Source organism: Pristiophorus japonicus, chromosome 1, assembly GCF_044704955.1.
Source record: "Pristiophorus japonicus isolate sPriJap1 chromosome 1, sPriJap1.hap1, whole genome shotgun sequence".
NCBI lineage: Eukaryota > Metazoa > Chordata > Chondrichthyes > Pristiophoridae > Pristiophorus > Pristiophorus japonicus.
Genome location: NC_091977.1, coordinates 253,261,620 through 253,278,863, shown reverse-complemented (window position 1 = coordinate 253,278,863; position 17,244 = coordinate 253,261,620). Strand labels below are relative to the sequence as shown.

The following is a 17,244-nucleotide window of genomic DNA, read 5'->3' as shown; positions in this document are numbered from 1 at the left end:
AGCTCAAAATCCAGGGGATTGTCGGACCTTACCATCTGAGTTAACACTGTGCGGGTGTAGTGCCCAAACATGGTCTCCCTTGAATGTATCCCCCCAGTGCCTTTTATGATCCATGAGAGTTCTACTCTTTACTTTAGACACTTAAGTTTACCTTACCGAAATGAGTATAAAAATATGTTTGAATATCGACAAATATGTTCTCTTGTTAAATGTCACATTTGGTTTCGAAAAACTTCAAAGTGTTAATTATCGCTGTGAGGTTCACAGTACATTGCGTTATGATTGGTTATGACTATGTGAAACCCTCCCATCAAATTGCAGGAGCCCACTGTCACACTCTGCCACAGCTTCACACACATCCATGCAGTGACCAGTAAGAGTGGGCAAGAAAACATACAAAGTGTATCGGTGCACTTCCAAAACTTGTGAATAAATATTGCAGCACTACAATATGTACACATTGAGCTCAATGTGAAGATTCTGGTGATTATTAATGCATGGAGCACATGTAGTAATGTGGCTTGCCCCGCTTGCAGTTTTTCACCTGCCACTTTCCTCTTCTCCTCACTAGGACGCAGTTCTTGCCTTTCTTCCTCGAGGCAGGAGGGGGGCCACGTTTCCAATTTGTGTAGGACACACGTTCTCCTCCGGCCCAGTCCCACTTGCCTGGACTGATCCTATCGCTGAGACCTGAGAGTTTCAAAGAAAGAAAGACTTGGATTTATATAGCGCCTTTCACGACTACCGGACATCTCAAAGCGCTTTACAGCCAATGAAGTACTTTTGGAGTGTAGTCACTGTTGTAATGTGGGAAACATGGTAGTCAGCGTTCAGCAAGCTCCCACAAACAGCAGAGTGATAATGACCAGATAATCTGTTTTTTTTGTTATGTTGATTGAGGGATAAATATTGGCCAGGACACCAGGGATAACTCTCTTGCTCTTCTTCGAAAAAGTACCATGGGATCTTTTACATCCACCTAAGAGAGCAGATGGGGCCTCGGTTTAACGTCTCATCTGAAAGATAGCACCTCCGACAGTGCAGCACTCTCTCAGCACTGCACTGGAGTGTCAGCCTAGATTTTTTTATGTGCTCAATCCCTGGAATGGGACTTGAATCCACAGCCTTCTGCTGAGACACAGCTGACAGCTGTTTGAAAGAAAACAAACTCACATTGGACAGTTTACAGAATTAAATGTATAAATTCTACACATCTAATGAAAGAAGTACTTGCATTTGTACAGAGACTGACCACATTGTTATAATGCTTCAAAATGCTTCATGCATTGAATTGCTGTTTGAACTGTAAAGACTGTCACACAGGCCAAACTACAAAACATGGAAAAGCTGACAAGCCAGCTTGTGAAAAAGTTGTTAATTAAAAGGAATATACAACTAACAGGCCTATAATCAAAGTCACTGCTTCAGGATTAAATTGCTTTTTACTACATTGGATGTCAACTTTTTTATTAGTGTTTTGGGAACATGTTCTGCAGTTCAGTTTGTTTTTCTGTAAAAACTTAAACCCTCTGGCCTTATGCATGACATAAAAAAGTTGTTACAATGGAAGAGCTGTGGAACTTGTCATGACTTCAGCCAGACTGTGACGTGCAGTAGTCAGTCAGACTGCGATGGAAATACTCAGCAAGACTGCAGTAAACAGAAGATATTATAAAACATTGGAAAGACTGTTCAATATCACTTAAGAGTGCATCCACGCTTTCATTGTACACTCAATGCTAGTACAGACCTTTGCTATCAGGTGAGTGATATACTAGTCTGCTTTCAGAATAAATTATAGGATAATTGATGCTTGAGTAAGGTAGTTAAATATTGAAGGGTTATGAAGAGAGTGTAAACTATGAGAGTGAACCTCAAGTAGGCTATTAATGTGACCTGAACAAATAGTTTATAAACCTCTTCTAGAATAATCATTTTACATTAACCGATGACACGTTTTACAAAAGACAAATAACTGCCTTTTGCTAGAGCAATATCATACCACCTAAATTCAAACACTGACCTTATACAGAAAAGTAAAAAGTTAAAAGTGCGAGCAGTCTGGACCCAGCATAGAGCGCCGACCACCCGGACCTATGAGGGAGCACCACGCCGGCAGCAGCAGTTAAAAGTGCGAGCAGCAGCCTGCCCCTACAGGGAGCAGGTAAGAGAAGGCGACAAAGAGAACAGGGTGACTACATTCGACGTCACAGGAAGGGAGGGAAGTGATTGGTTGGTGAGTTTTTCTCTCTTTTCCTTTAAATTAAGGGCCTTATATTAGGGACTGGGATTAATAACTAAAAACTGATCTAATTAATTAAATACATTAAAGATGGCAGGACAGGTGATGTGATTCTGCTGTTGCATGTGGGAGCTGGTTGACCCCATTGAGGTCCATCACGACCACATCTGCAGCAAGTGTCTGCAGCTCGAGGAACTTCGGCTCCGTGTTGATGAGCTGGAGTTCGAGCTTCAGACCCTGCGACACATCAGGGAGGGAGAGTTATCTGGATGATGTGTTATAGGAGGCAGTCACATCCCTTAGATTAATTCATTCAAATTTGCTCCGTGGTCAGGGACAGGAGGGTGTGATGCAAGTGAGGCAGGTATGGGGACCCAGGATGTAGTGATGGAGGAGCCTCGGCCCTTGCTCTTGTCCAACAGGTTCGAGGCTCTTTCTCCCTGTGTGGACGAGAGCAGGGACTGCAGGGAGGATGAGCAAACTGACCACAGCATCGGGATACAGGGGTCCATTCAAGTGGGGGGTGGGGGGTGGGGGGGGGGTGATTAAAAAGAAACGTAGTGGGAGAGGACAGTATCATGAGGGGATAGATACAGTTCTCTGTAGCCGAGAGCGTGAGTCCCGAAGGCGGTGTTGCCTGCCTGGTGCCAGGGTTAAGTACATCCCCTCAGGGCTGCAGAGGAACTTGGAGTGTGAGGGGGAAGATCCAGTTGTCATGGTCCACGTAGGTACCAATGACATAGATAGGACAAAGAAAGAGGTTCTGCTGAGAGAGTATGAGCAGCTAGGGGCTAAATTAAAAAGCAGAACCACAAAGGTAATAATCTCTGAATTACTACCTGAGCCATGAGCCAATTTGCATAGCGTAAATAAGATCAGACAGTTAAACACGTGGCTTAAAGACTGGTGGGAGAAATGGGTTTTAGTTTGTGGGACACTGGCACCAGTACTGGGGTAAGAGGGGGCTGTTCCATTCGGACGGGCTCCACTCACACCGTGCTGGGACTTGGGTCCTGGTGAATCAAATAACTAGGGCTGTAGAGAGGGCTTTGAACTAATTAGTGGGGGGGAGGATTCAGCTGAGTGACAATTTAAGAAGTCAAATCGACCAGGGTATCACTGGGGGAAATAAAAACCAGAGTGTGCCAGGAAGGGACAGAATGTATAAATGTAAAGGTGAGTCGGAAAGTGTGGTCAAAGCAGGAAAAAATGGTAAAAAAAAAATAAAAGCTCTTTATCTGAATGCACGTAGCATTCGTAACAAAATAGATGAGTTGACGGCACAAATGGATACAAATCGGTATGATCTGATAGCCGTTACAGAGACGTGGTTGCAAGGTGACCAGGACTGGGAACTAAATATTCAGGGATATTTGACAATTCGGAAGGACAGACAGAAAAGAAAAGGAGGTGGGGTAGCACTGTTAATAAAGGATGAAATCAGTGCGTTAGTGAGAAACGATATTGGCTCAGAGGATCAAGATGTTGAATCAGTTTGGGTGGAGATAAGGAATAATAAGGGAAAAAGTCGCTGGTGGGTGTAGTCTATAGGCACCATAACAGTAGTTACACTGTTGGACTGAGTATAAATCAAGAAATAATTGAGGCTTGTAATAAAGGAATGGCAATAAATTATGGGCGATTTTAACCTTCATATTGATTGGACAAAGCAAATTGACCAGAGCAGCCTTGAGGAAGAGTTCATAGAGTGTATCCGGGATAGTTTCCTTGAACAGTATGTTGGAACCAACCAGGGAGCAGGCTACCTTAGATCCGGTCCTCTGTAATGAGACAGGATTAATAAATGATCTCGTAGTAAAGGAACCTTTAGGAATGAGTGACCATAACATGGTTGAATTTCAAATTCATTTGGAGGGGAGAAAGTTGGTTCTCAAACCAGGGTCCTAAGCTTAAATAAAGGAGACTACAAAAGTATGAGAGCAGAGCTGGCTAAAGTGGACTGGGAAAATAGATTAAAGTATGAGATGGTTGATGAGCAGTGGCAGACATTTAAGGAAATATTCCATAACTCGCAACATAAATATATCCCAATGAGATGGAAAGACTGTAAGAGAAGGGATAACTATCTGTGGATAACTAAGGAAATAAGGGAGGGTATCAAGTTGAAAACAAGGGCATACAATGTGGCCAAGACTAGTGGGAGGCCAGAGGATTGGGAAACTTTTGAAAGCCAGAAAAGAACGACTAAATAAATGATTAAAAGAGGGAAGATAGATTATGAGAGTAAACTAGCACGAGATATAAAAACAATAGTTAGAGTTCTATAGATATATAAAAAGGAAAAGAGTGGCTAAAGTAAATGTTGGTCCATGGAGGATGAGACTAGGGAATTAATAATGGAGAACAGGGAAATGGCAGAGACGTTGCATCGGTCTTCATGGTAGAAGACACTAAAAACATCCCAATCGTGGATAATCAAGGGGCTATAGGGAGAGAGGAACTTAATATAATCACTATCACCAATGAAGTAGTACATGGTAAAATAATGAGACTAAAGGCGGACAAGGTCCCTGGGCCTGATGGCTTACATCCTAGGGTCTTAAAAGAGGTGGCTGCAGAGATAGTGGCTGCATTGGTTGTAATCTACCAAAATTCCATGGATTCTGGGGCGGTCCCAGCAGATTGGAAAACTGCAAATGTAGTGCCCCTATTTAAAAAAGGATGCAGACAAAAAGCAAGAATCTACAGGCCAGTTAGCCTAACATCTGTCATTGGAAAAATGCTGGAGTCCATTATTAAGGAAGCCATAGCAGGACATTTGGAAAAGCATAATTCAATCAAGTAGAGCGAGCATGGTTTTATGAAAGGCAAATCATGTTTGACAAATTTGCTGGAGTTCTTTGAGGATGTAATGAGCAGGGTGGATAAGGGGGAACCAGTGGATGTGGTGTATTTCGATTTCCAGAAGGCATTCGATAAGGTGCACAAGATAAAAGTTGATGGGGTTGGGGGTAATATATTAGCATGGATAGAGCATTGGCTAACTAACAGAAAACAGAGAGTCGGGATAAATAGGTCAGGTTGGCAAACAGTGACAAGTGGAGTGCCGCAGGGATCGGTGCTGGGTTCTCAACTATTTACAATCTATATTAATGACTTGGATGAAGGGACCGAGTGTAATGTAGCCAAGTTTGTTGATGATACAAAGATGGGTGGGAAAGCAAATTATGAGGAGTACACAACAAATCTGCAGAGGGATATAAACAGGCTAAGTGAGCGGGCAAAAAGCTGGCAGTTGGAGTATAATATGGGAAAATGTGAGGTTATCCAGTTTGTTAGAAAAAGTAGAAAGCAAATTACAATTTAAATGGAGAAAAATTGCAAAGTGTTGCAGTACAGAGGGACCCAGGGGTCCTTGTGCATGAAACACAAAATGTTAGTATGTAGGTACAGCAAGTAATCAGGAAGGCAAATGCAATGCTGGCCTTTATTGCAAGGGGGATAGAGTATAAAAGCAGAGAAGTCCTGCTACAACTGTACCGTGTATTTGTAAGGCCACACCGAGAGTACTGTGTACAGTTTTGGTCTCCGTATTTAAGGAAGGATATACTTGCATTGGAGGCTGTTCAGAGAAGGTTCAATAGATTGATTCCGGAGATGAGGGGGTTAACTTTAGAAGATAGGTTGAGTAGGTTTGTGCCTATACACATTGGAGTTCAGAAGAATGAGAGATGATTTTATCGAAACATATAAGATAATGAGGGGGCTCGACAAGGTGGGTGCAGAAAGTATATTTCCACTCATAGGGGAAACTAAAACTAGGGGACACCATCTCAGAATAAGGCGTTGAGAGGAGGAGGAATTTTTTCTCTCAGACGGTTGTAAATCTATGGAATTCTCTGCCCCAGAGAGCGGTGGAGCCTGGGTCATTGAATATATTTAAGGCGGAGATAGACAGATCTTTGAGCGATAAGGGAGTAAAGGGTTATGGGGAGTGGGCAGGGAAGTGGAGCTGAGTCCATGATCAGATCAGTCATGATCTTATTGAATGGCGGAGCAGGCTTGATGGGCCAAATCACCTAATCCTGCTCCTATTTCTTATGTTTCATGCCTGATCTAAATATACCTGCTGCCACATGGGTTCCCCAGGCCCCGGGAAACCCGGCAGCAAAGCCTTTTACAGCTCTCCTTGTGAGCCACAAGGAGCAGGAGTGCTCCACCACGGCCCTCAAGGAAGCCTTCAGACTCCTATATGTCAATCCCAGTGCCTCTCAAGCCAAGCCACAACTGCCAACACTCCTCCCCCTCCCCCACCTCCAAGCCCCGATCTGCAGCCTGCTCTCCTCCTGCGATCATGACAGAGCACCATGTCCCTGCCCCCCGCCCCCCCCACCAACAATGTTCCCTTTAAGCTGCTGGCTGGAGGTCCCATGCAGCTGGCTCACCGACTCTCGAATGGCAAAACAGTGCATTGGCGGAAATTTGAATGGACCGTGCAGTCCGCTAAAGGTGCCATGCATCCCCAAACAATTAAAGGGATCATTTTCCCCCAAGCCCCAATCCGCAGCCTGGTCCCCTCCCACGATCACAGTAGACTTCCCAGCCACCGCCCCGTCCCCTCCCCCCACTCCCAATCCCTGATCTGCAGTCTGCTTTCCTCCTGATTGTCGGGCTGCTTCCCCAAGGATGCTGTCTTCAGTTGTTGGTTTTGCCACACAGCAGTCGGACAGTCCGTAAATCTGTCCGGCTGCCGGGTGGGAAATGCAACAAGAAAATGATAATGATGTCCTTCGTGTCCCGGACCTCGCTGCATTCTTTGGCTGCTTTCCCTCTCACCCATTCCCTGTCCGTCTCTCCATAAATATCAGGCCCATGGAGTCTCTGATGAGCAGACTTTACTTGATTCAGTATTTTATCACATGGCAGGTGGACAATAACAAAGAATGGTAGCCTGGGAGTATACCCATCTATGAGAAGTTATATCTTGATGCTTCTAATAGTCCTAATCAGATTTCAAACCACTCTCATCTCTCCTGATTAACTGTCAGACAATACCCTCGCCCACATCATTCATTCATATCCTCACCTATAACCCTAATCTCATCTTTAACTTCCTTCACTGTTCCTTCACCATCCCCTTCATCTTACCTGTAATGTACGTTACTTACCCCTCATCCTACCTACTCATCTTTAGTGTCACCATTCATTCCTCATTTTTACCCTAACATTTCCCCCTCACTCACATCATCAACCTTCCACTTCAGCCCTGCGTCATAATTATCTTCATCCATTACTCACAGCCCTCACATAAACCGATTGCCCTTGCTTCTCACTCTCACTGCCAAGTCCTCACCCTCCACATTCCTTACTCTGAAGATGGCCTTGACACTTATCCTTATCCTCCTATGCTACAAGAAGCAGTCTGTTTCACTCTACATTTTATGAAAATTGGTAGGCGTGACGCTTACTCAAAACAAGGACTGTTGGCAACTGGAGATTGCAAGAACCCTGGAAAGAAGAGGCCTGGGTGACACCACGACTGTGATATATCTAATATTGGCTTTTGGATACTGTTTTATGCTTTTGATCTAGGAAAGGTCGAGGGGATCTTCCGGTAGGCTCCATTCACGGAACAACCAGGCACATCCAAATCTCCAAGCTTTACTGATGCATTGCCATATGGGCTGTAGAACATGTTAACGAATACCCTTTCCGTCAGAGAGACAAGTACAAGGCCTCAAGGCAACATCCTCACTCCAAGCACTGGCATGTGCGAGACCACGTTATCATCCGAGCGAGGTACCGCAAGGGCGACCGCTTCACCCACGCCATGACAGGAGCTGACGATTGCTGGACTGACCACCTCCTAATCCGCTCTGTCATTTCCATCAGAACATGTGAGCCCTGGCCTCCCGCCACAACGCCAGTGGGAGCAAGGGAGAATCCCTGCCCAATTTCAGGGCTGTTATATTTAAAGGGATTTTTATTTTTCATTTGTTATAAAAAAAACAAAAATAGAAATGAATACGTTAGCATCAGGAAGCATGGTGATGCTGTTATATATGTAAACATGTATATACTCTGTACAGCCACCAGAGGGCTCATCCACTGGAGTCCCAAGGGATCCCATAATCCCTTGGGAGCACAGGTATCTAAGGAGGGCTCACAGGTTGGAGAGGCACTCTGGAGACGTGCAATAAAAGACTAAGGTCACTCCTTACTTTGAGCTCACAGTATTCAGTCTGACTCTGTCTTCATACATAACAACTGGCGACGAGATACAGATAGCGAACCCAAAGATGCAGCGAACAGTGGGCATCCTGGAGAAATTCTCGGAGGGAGATGATTAGGAAACCTTTGTGGAGCGACTCGACCAATACTTCGTAGCAAATGAGCTGGATGGAGAAGAAAACGCTGCCAAACGTAGGGCGATTCTCCTCACTGTCTGCGAGGCACCAACGTATGGCCTCATGAAAAATCTGCTTAGTCCAGCGAAACCCACGGAGAAATGATACAATGATTTGTGCACATTGGTCCGGGAGCATTTGAACCCGAAGGAAAGCGTTCTGATGGTGAGGTACCGGTTCTACACCTACAGAAGGTCTGATGGCCAGGAAGTAGCGAGTTATGTCGCCAAGCTAAGACGCCTTGCAGAACATTGTGAATTTGAAGGACATTTGGAGCACATGCTCAGAGACTTTTTCATACTTGACATTGGCTACGAAACCATACTTTGTGAACTTTTGACTGCAGAGACCCCAACCTTAAGTAAGGCCACAGCGATAGCCCAGGCGTTCATTGCTACCAGTGGCAATACTAAGCAAATCTGTCTGCACACAATACTGTGAACAAAGTGATGTTGTTTTCAAATTGCAACGTATAGGGCAGGTCATACATGCCTGCAGCTGCACATCTGCAGATGTCTCAGAGTCCACCATCAAAGGTGATGAATGCTAGGCCATTAACAGCTTGTTGGTGCTGCGGGGGTGATCATTGTTTCCATTCATGCCGCTTCAAAGAGTACGTTTGCAAGGGCTGTGGAACAATGGGACACCTCCGTTTGTGCAGACGAGCTGCAAATCCTGTTAATCCTGCAAACCACGATGTTGCAGAGGAGGACAGATCCATGGCAGATCAGGATGAACCAGAGCCTCAGACTGAGGAGGCAGAGGTACATGGGGTGCACACATTCACCACAAAGTGTCCCTGAATAATGCTGAATGTGGAACTAAATGGACCCATGGTTTCAATGGAGCTGGACATGGGCGCAAGCCAGTCCATCATGAGCAAAATGATTTGCGAAAAATTGTGCTGCAGAAAGGCCTCAAGGCCAGACTTAACTCCAATTCGCTCAAAACTAAGAACTTATACAAAGAAAGTGATTCCCGTAATCGGCAGTGCTACCATAAAGGTCTCCTACGATGGAGCGGTGCACATACTACCACTCTGGGTGGTACCGGGCGATGGTCCCACGCTGCTCGGCAGCAGCTGGCTGGGAAAGATACGCTGGAACTGGGACGATGTACGAGTGCTATCGCCCGCTGATGACACTTCGTGTGCCAAGGTCTTAAACAAGTTCCTTTCGCTGTTCGAACCAGGCATTGGAAATTTCCAAGGAGCAAAAGTGCAGATCCACCTAATTCCGGGAGGGCGAACCATTCATCACAAGGCGAGAGCAGGACCGTACATGATGAGAGAAAGGGTAGAGATCAAGCTAGACCGGCTGCAAAGAGGAGAGGGCATCATTTCACCGATCGAATTCAACGAGTGGGCCAGTCCGATTGTCCCAGTCCTCAAGGGAGATGGCACCGTCAGAATCTGTGGCAATTACAAAGTAACTATCAATCGTTTCTCCCTGCAGGACCAATACCCACTACCAAAGGCCGACAACCTCTTTGCAACGCTGGCGGGAGGAAAGACATTCACGAAGCTGGATTTGACTTCAGCCTGCATGATGCAGGAGCTGGAGGAATCATCGAAGGGCCTCACCTGCATCAACATGCACAAAGATCTATTTATTTATAACTGATGCCCGTTTGGAATTCGATCAGCGCTGGCAATATTCCAGAGAAACATGGAAAGCTTACTGAAGTCGGTCCCGTGCACGTGGTCTTCCAGGACGACATCTTGGTTACAGGTTGGGACACATTCGAGCATCTGCAGAACCTGGAGGAGGTTTTTAGTCAACTCAACCGCGTGGAGCTCAGGTTAAAACGCTCAAAGCGCGTTTTCCTGGCACCTGAAGTGGAGTTCCGGGGAGGAGGATCGCGACGGATGGCATCAGGCCCACCGATTCAAAGGCTGAGGCAATCGAGAACGCACCGAGGCCACAGAATGTGACGAAGCTGCGGTCATTTCTAGGACTCCTGAACTACTTTGATAACTTCTTACCGGGTCTCAGCACACTGTTAGAACCACTGCACACCTTACTACGTAAAGGGGACAAATGGGTATGGGGCAAAAGTCAAGAAAATGCCTTTGTAAAAGCTAGAAAATTGTTATGCTCAAACAATTGCTTGTGTTGTTTGATCCATGTAAACGCTTGGTACTAGCATGTGATGCGTCATCATATGGCGTCGGGTGTGTATTGCAAAAGCTAATGATTTGGGGAAATTGCAACCTGTTGCGTAGGCATCCAGGAGTCTGTCTAAGGCTGAGAGAGCTAAAAGCATGATTGAAAAAAAAGCGTTATCGTGTGAATATGGGATGAAGAAAATGCATCAATACCTGTTTGGGCTAAAATTTGAATTGGAAACTGACCATAAGCCACTGATATCCCTGTTTTCTGAGAGTAAGGGGATAAACACTAATGTATCGGCCCGCATCCAGAGATGGGCGCTCATGTTGTCCGTATACAACTCGGCCATCCGCTACAGGCCAGGCACAGAAAACTGTGCCGATGCTCTCAGCAAGCTGCCATTGCCCACCACGGGGGTGGAAATGGCGCAGATCGCAGATTTAGTCATATTTATGGAAGCATTTGAGAGTGAGCAATCACCTGTCACAGCCCGACAGACTAGAACCTGGATGAGCCAGGACCCCTTACTGTCCCTAGTCAAAAACTGTGTGCTTCACGGGAGCAGGTCCAGTGTCCCAGAGGAAGAGATAAAGCCGTTCCAGCAAAGATGAAATGTCTATACAGGCAGACTGCCTTCTGTGGGGAAATCGGGTTGTGGTCCCCAAGAAGGGCAGAGACACCTTCATCAGTGACCTCCACAGCACCCACCCAGGCATCGTAATGATGAAAGCGCTAGCCAGATCCCACATGTGGTGGCCCGGTATCGATGCGGATTAGAGTCCTGCGTGTACAGATGTAACAAATGCTCGCAGTTAAGTAATGCACCCAGGGAGGCGCCACTAAGTTTATGGTCTTGGCCCTCCAAACCGTGGTCTAGGGTCCATGTTGACTATGCAGGCCCGTTCTTGGGTAAAATGTTCCTTGTGGTTGTAGATGTGTACTCCAAATGGATTGAATGTGAGATAATGTCAGCAAGCACGTCCGCTGTCGCCACTGAAAGCCTGCGGGCCATGTTTGCCTTGCACGGGCTACCCGATGTCCTGGTGAGCGACAACGGGCCATGTTTTACCAGTGCCGAGTTCAAAGAATTCATGACCTGCAACGGGATCAAACATGTCACATCTGCCCCATTTAAACCAGCATCCAATGGTCCGGCAGAGAGAGCAGTGCAAACCATCAAGCAGGGTTTGAAGAGGGTAACTGATGGCTCACTGCAGACTCGCCTATCTCGAGTCCTGTTTAGCTACCGCACAAGACCCCACTCGCTCACTGGGATCCCACCTGCTGAACTGCTCATGAAAAGGGCACTTAAGACAAGGCTCTCATTCGTTCACCCTGATCTACATGAACAGGTAGAGAGCAGGCGGCTTCAACAAAGTACATACCATGATAGCGCAAATGTGTCACGCGAGATTGAAGTCAATGATCCTGTATTTGTATTGAATTATGGACAAGATCCCACTGGCTTACTGGTACTGTTGTGGCCATAGAGGGGAGCAGGGTCAAACTTTCAAATGGACTCATTCACCGGAAACACTTGGATCAAATCAAACTCAGATTCATGGACTACCCTGAGCAACCCATTCTGGACCCTACCTTTTTTGATCCCCCAACATACACACCAGTGGCAACTGACACCACGGTTGACCACGAAGCAGAACCCATCATCCACAGCGGCCCAGCAGGACTCACCACACCAGGCAGCCCAGCAAGGCCAGCTGCACAGCAGCCCAGCGAGGGCGCAATAGACGCTTCACCAATACCAGCATTTGCTCCGAGACGATCAACCAGGGAAAGAAGGGCCCCAGATCAACTCACCTTATAAATAGTTACACTGTTGACTTTGGGGGGGGGGGAGTGTTGTTATATATGTAAACTTGTATATACTCTGTACAGCCACCAGAGGGCTCATCCACTGGAGTCCCAAGGAATCCTGTAATCCCTTGGGTGCCCAGCTATCTAAGGAGGCTTCACAGGTTGGAGAGGCACTCTGGAGAACTGCAATAAAAGACTAAGGTCACACTTTGAGCTCACAGTATTCAGTCTGACTCTCTCTTCATACATAACAGATGCCGTCTCATTGCCATCACATTCCTACCCCTTCAGCCTCTTAACTAAAGATTGAATGGGGTGGAGGTGGGGAGGGAGGAATGAGGATGACTCTGTAATTGATTGTAATCATTGGATCATTCACAGTAGTTCAGGTGCTCCAGTGGACAGAAAATAGCACAGCCATTAATCCGTGTCATTTATAATCTTTAACAATTCCATATCCCAGTTAACTGGTGATAAGGACGTATGTACTCAGGTTTTATACATGAAATGATCACACATTAATATCCATTCATTGTCAGCAATATACGCACCAATCCAGAAGGGACGCCTTCCACCCAAGTCCCACAGCCACTCCATGTCCTGTTCGGAGATGACACTCACAAGGTTGCCATGGTACCTGTGGAGACAGTGGAACATTTTGCTCTTTGATTTAAGGCTCAGATGGAAGATGGACATTAACTATGCATTAAAATTCAAAAAAAGGACAAAATCAGTAGCAAGAAGACTATGTGTGGTGGTATTGGCAGTTAACCTGCTATCAGCTGTGGCTCAGTGGGTTCAGCACATTTGCCTCTCAGTCAGAAGGTTGTGGGTTCAAGTCCCCACTCCAGGAACTTGAACACATAAATCTCGGTTGACACTCCAGTACAATGCTGAGGGAGTGCTGCACTGTCAGAGGTGTCATCTTTTGGATGAGATGTTAAACAGAGACCCTGTCTGCCCTCTCAGGAGGACGTAAAAGATCCCATGGCACTATTTTGAAGAAGAGCGGGGAATTATCCCGGTGTCCTGCCCAATATTTATTCCTTAATCAAGATAACAAAAGCAGATTATCTAGTCATGATCACATTGCTGTTTGTGGGAGCTTGCTTCTGTGCAAATTGGCTGCCGCGTTTCCCACATTTCAACAGTGACTACACTCCAAAAGTACTTCATTGGCTGAAAAGCGCTTTGAGACGTCCGGTGATCGTAAAAGGCGCTATATAAATGCAAGTCTTTCTTTTGTTTTGGAACTTTGATTCTGGTTACATTGATTGGGATGACACCAGCTTTTAACTCCAGTGATGGTATTGCTGGCAGTAAAGGTGAGAACTGGATGGCTGGTTACCTTTACCACTGATACCTGGCAGTGAAGGGGGCCGGAATCAGATACCAGGTGCTACATGAATGCATCACCATGCTTTAGGTTGGGAACTGGTTTACTGCTACTGGGAACATCACTCCTTGAGTTGGTCACAAGTGAGAACTAATCCTTGAAAGTAAAGTTCAGAAATTATTTATTTTTCCAGATAGCTATAGTTGTAGACTGTAACATAAAATAAGCAGAAAAATAGTTCACAAGCTCAGCAGGCACTGGCCTTTCAGGATTGAATCTGCCACTTTTGTTGCTGTGTCTGCAACTAGAGACAACAGGCGTTCTTCCACTGCACACCTCGACAGTAGAAAAGTAATGGGAGTGATGAGATAAATGGGTGCACGCAAATAAACTGCTCTTTCTCAAATTCAAAGTGATCCTGAGATGAAGTGGACCAAATTAACATTTTTCAAATAAACTCTCAATGGTCTATTATTGAGTACAATGCTCAAATAATTCTATCTAGTGCTAATTTCAGCTGAACATAATTATCCAAATATTACAATCAATCCAATATGAATTAATAAGCATTCACATTAAGTCTTACATTTCCTTGCAGGCTCGAGCCGCTCCAGTCCAGGTTGCCTTGTGTTCAGTGTTCAGATAATAGCAGTGATTGTCACGGTAGGTCCATCCAAAAGGACATCTTTTGGCACTGAGCTCCTGAAATTAAAAATAGTTGCTTATAAATATTCATTCTTTTGGTGCACGAGAGTTCTACACTCTGTAGTCTGATATATAATCATCGAATAGGCTCCACTATATCAAATCTACCGCAGGAATACAATTATCATTACTGCTTAAAATATTGACTGCCTATTTTTTTCACACATTGTTGAGAGGGTGGGGACGGTGAGAGTTTGGGGGCAAATTTGGTGTTCGTGGAAGGGAGTGATTAGCGGGTTGAGAACGAACATTTTTCATCTCTGCACTGGTGAAAGCACCAAGTTCTGCCAGATCAGCTATCAACTCCACTGCCATAGCAGGATAGATTTACTGTAACTGGGCGAATTGATACCATTAGTGATATGACCAGCAACATTGCTCCCTGCCAACAGAAGCAACAACCATGTAGGTACGAACCTGGATGTGAGATCAGAAGTAATGACAACCTGTATCCTTACTGCAGGATCACACTCCCTTCTTGCACGTCGAGCAGTAACCCCACCCGCACTCCCTCCTCCCTCCTGCTCCTGCCCCCTGCTCCCTCCTCCCCCATGCTCCCTCCTCCCCCCTGCTCGTTCCCTCCTCCCCCCCACTCCCTCATCCCCGCCCCCGCTCCCTCCGCCCCCTCCGCTCCCTCCCCCCACCCCACTCCCTCCTCCCCCCTGCACCCTCCTCCCAGCCCCCTGCTCCCTCCTCCCCATGCTTCCTTCTCCCCCCCACTCCCTCATCCCCGCCCCCACTTCCTTCGACCCCCCTCATTCCCTCCTACCCCCGCTCCCTCCTCCCTCCTCCCCCCGTTCCCTCCTCCCCCCGTTCCCTCCTCCCCCCACTCCCCGCCCCCACTCCCTTCGCCCCCCCCCGCTCCCTCCTCCCCCTGCTCTCTCCTCCCCCCGTTCCCTCCTCCCTCCTGCTCTCCGCTCCCTCCGCCCCCCATTCCCTCCTCCCCATTGACACCTCCCCCCCCCCCACACTGACCCCTCCTCCACCCCACTCCCTCCTCCCCCCTCATTGATCCCTCCTCCCCCTCCATGCTTTTCTCAACACCAAACCCGACTATTCCAATGCTCTTCTGACTAGCCTTCCATCCTCCAACCTCCGTAAACTCTCAACTCACCTCCGGCGATTATGTCATCGCCATGTGCTGTGATGCCTTTTCGCCATCCGGCGGAAATTGGCCTGCGTGACCGCAGCAGCCTCACCGGTCAACCATTGCATGGCAAACCTCAAAGGGGAGGTGCGCTGTGCCGCGCGCCGCCATCTTTGCTTTTCCCCCTTCTTATCAGTTGGGCCATTCGCTGCTACTTTGGCGGGGTCTGGGCCGTGATTGTGCAGTCCAGCACTCTGTCTCAGTGCCGGGCTGCAGCCGTGGCACCACGCAGCCCTGGTGGCCCAGTGCAGGCCTTCAATGTTTGCAGCATCCCTCTCCTTTAGCAGAAGGGGAGGGGCGTTAAAACATGTCAGTGGTACGCAGTGAGGCCGCCTAGCACTGCCAAACCCAACCCAAAAGGAAGTGGATCATGCGACATGGCTCTCCAATTACTGTGAAGGGTGGTAACCGGAATTTCAACACCATAATCTATTGCTTGAATTCTCTCCAGCATGCAGCAACTATGTAATCAGTCCCAGAGGTGCATCCCTGGTAGTCCAGCTGAGCAGAGACATAATTGAAAATGAGAAATAAATTATAGTTAAAGCTGGACACAGAATTAAAAGGAAAAAAACTAAATATAATAATATAAAATATCGTAATATATTTCAAAATGTGTAGTGATCCGAATACTGACTCCTGGGGACCATCAAGACATTCTTCCGCCTAGTCTGAAAAACAACCATTCACCACAACTCTCTGCTTTTTGTCCCTGAGCCAATTTCATATCTGTGCTGCCACTGTCTCCTTAAACCTGCGAGTTTCAATTTTGCTAGCAAGTCTATTATGTGGTACTTTATCAAATGCCTTCTGAAAGTCCATATACAAGCAAATTGTGAGTGTCAGTAGAGTTTGATCCTGTCCTACATGAGCAAAGACTCCTGGTTGTAATCATGGCTGCATTGCACAGGGCACATTCCTGTTCCAACAAAAAACAAGGCAAGATTTTTATTGATCTCATTGCAATATACGAACAAATAAAAAGACCAGCTGGTTCATCAAGTCTGTCCAGTACTGTAAGTTCAACCACAGCCACCTCCCCACCCCTTCTGCTCCTCCCAGTCCGCTCACCAGCCATGCAATCTCCTGGGACAGGCAAAAAAAACAGGGGGAAAAACTTTGACCAATTTAGGAATAACCTTTGGGAAATTCCTCTCGAAGCCCCTAAGATGATCAAATAAGTTCCAGGAGCACACAGTGACTGGGAGACACATGCCCCAATACCCACCTGCCTTCTATCATCATAGGCAATCCCTCGGAGTCGAGGATGACTTGTTTCCACTCTAAAAGTTCGTTCTCAGGTGACTGAAGAGTCCAATGCGGGACCTACAGTCTCTGTTACAGGTGGGGCAGACAGTGGTTGAAGGAAGGGATGGATGGGGAGCCTGGTTTGCTGCACGCTCCTTCCGGTGTCTGCGCTTGATCTCTGCATGCTCTCGGCGACAAGACTCAAGGTGCTCAGTGCCCTCCCGGATGCTCTTCCTCCACTTTTGGCGGTCTTGGGCCAAGGATTCCCAGGT

The 17,244-nt window shown here is 46.7% G+C and overlaps 1 protein-coding gene across 1 annotated transcript in view; it reads right to left on the bottom strand.

The window, feature by feature from the left end:
• Nucleotides 1-490: 490 nt before the first annotated feature.
• Nucleotides 491-17,244, bottom strand: part of frem1a (Fras1 related extracellular matrix 1a) — a 352,151-nt gene continuing 335,397 nt past the window's right edge. Inside the window, 3 exon segments of the mRNA XM_070877990.1 lie at nucleotides 491-690; nucleotides 13,088-13,173; nucleotides 14,459-14,574. Of these exon segments, the coding sequence (XP_070734091.1) occupies nucleotides 491-690; nucleotides 13,088-13,173; nucleotides 14,459-14,574 (402 nt within the window).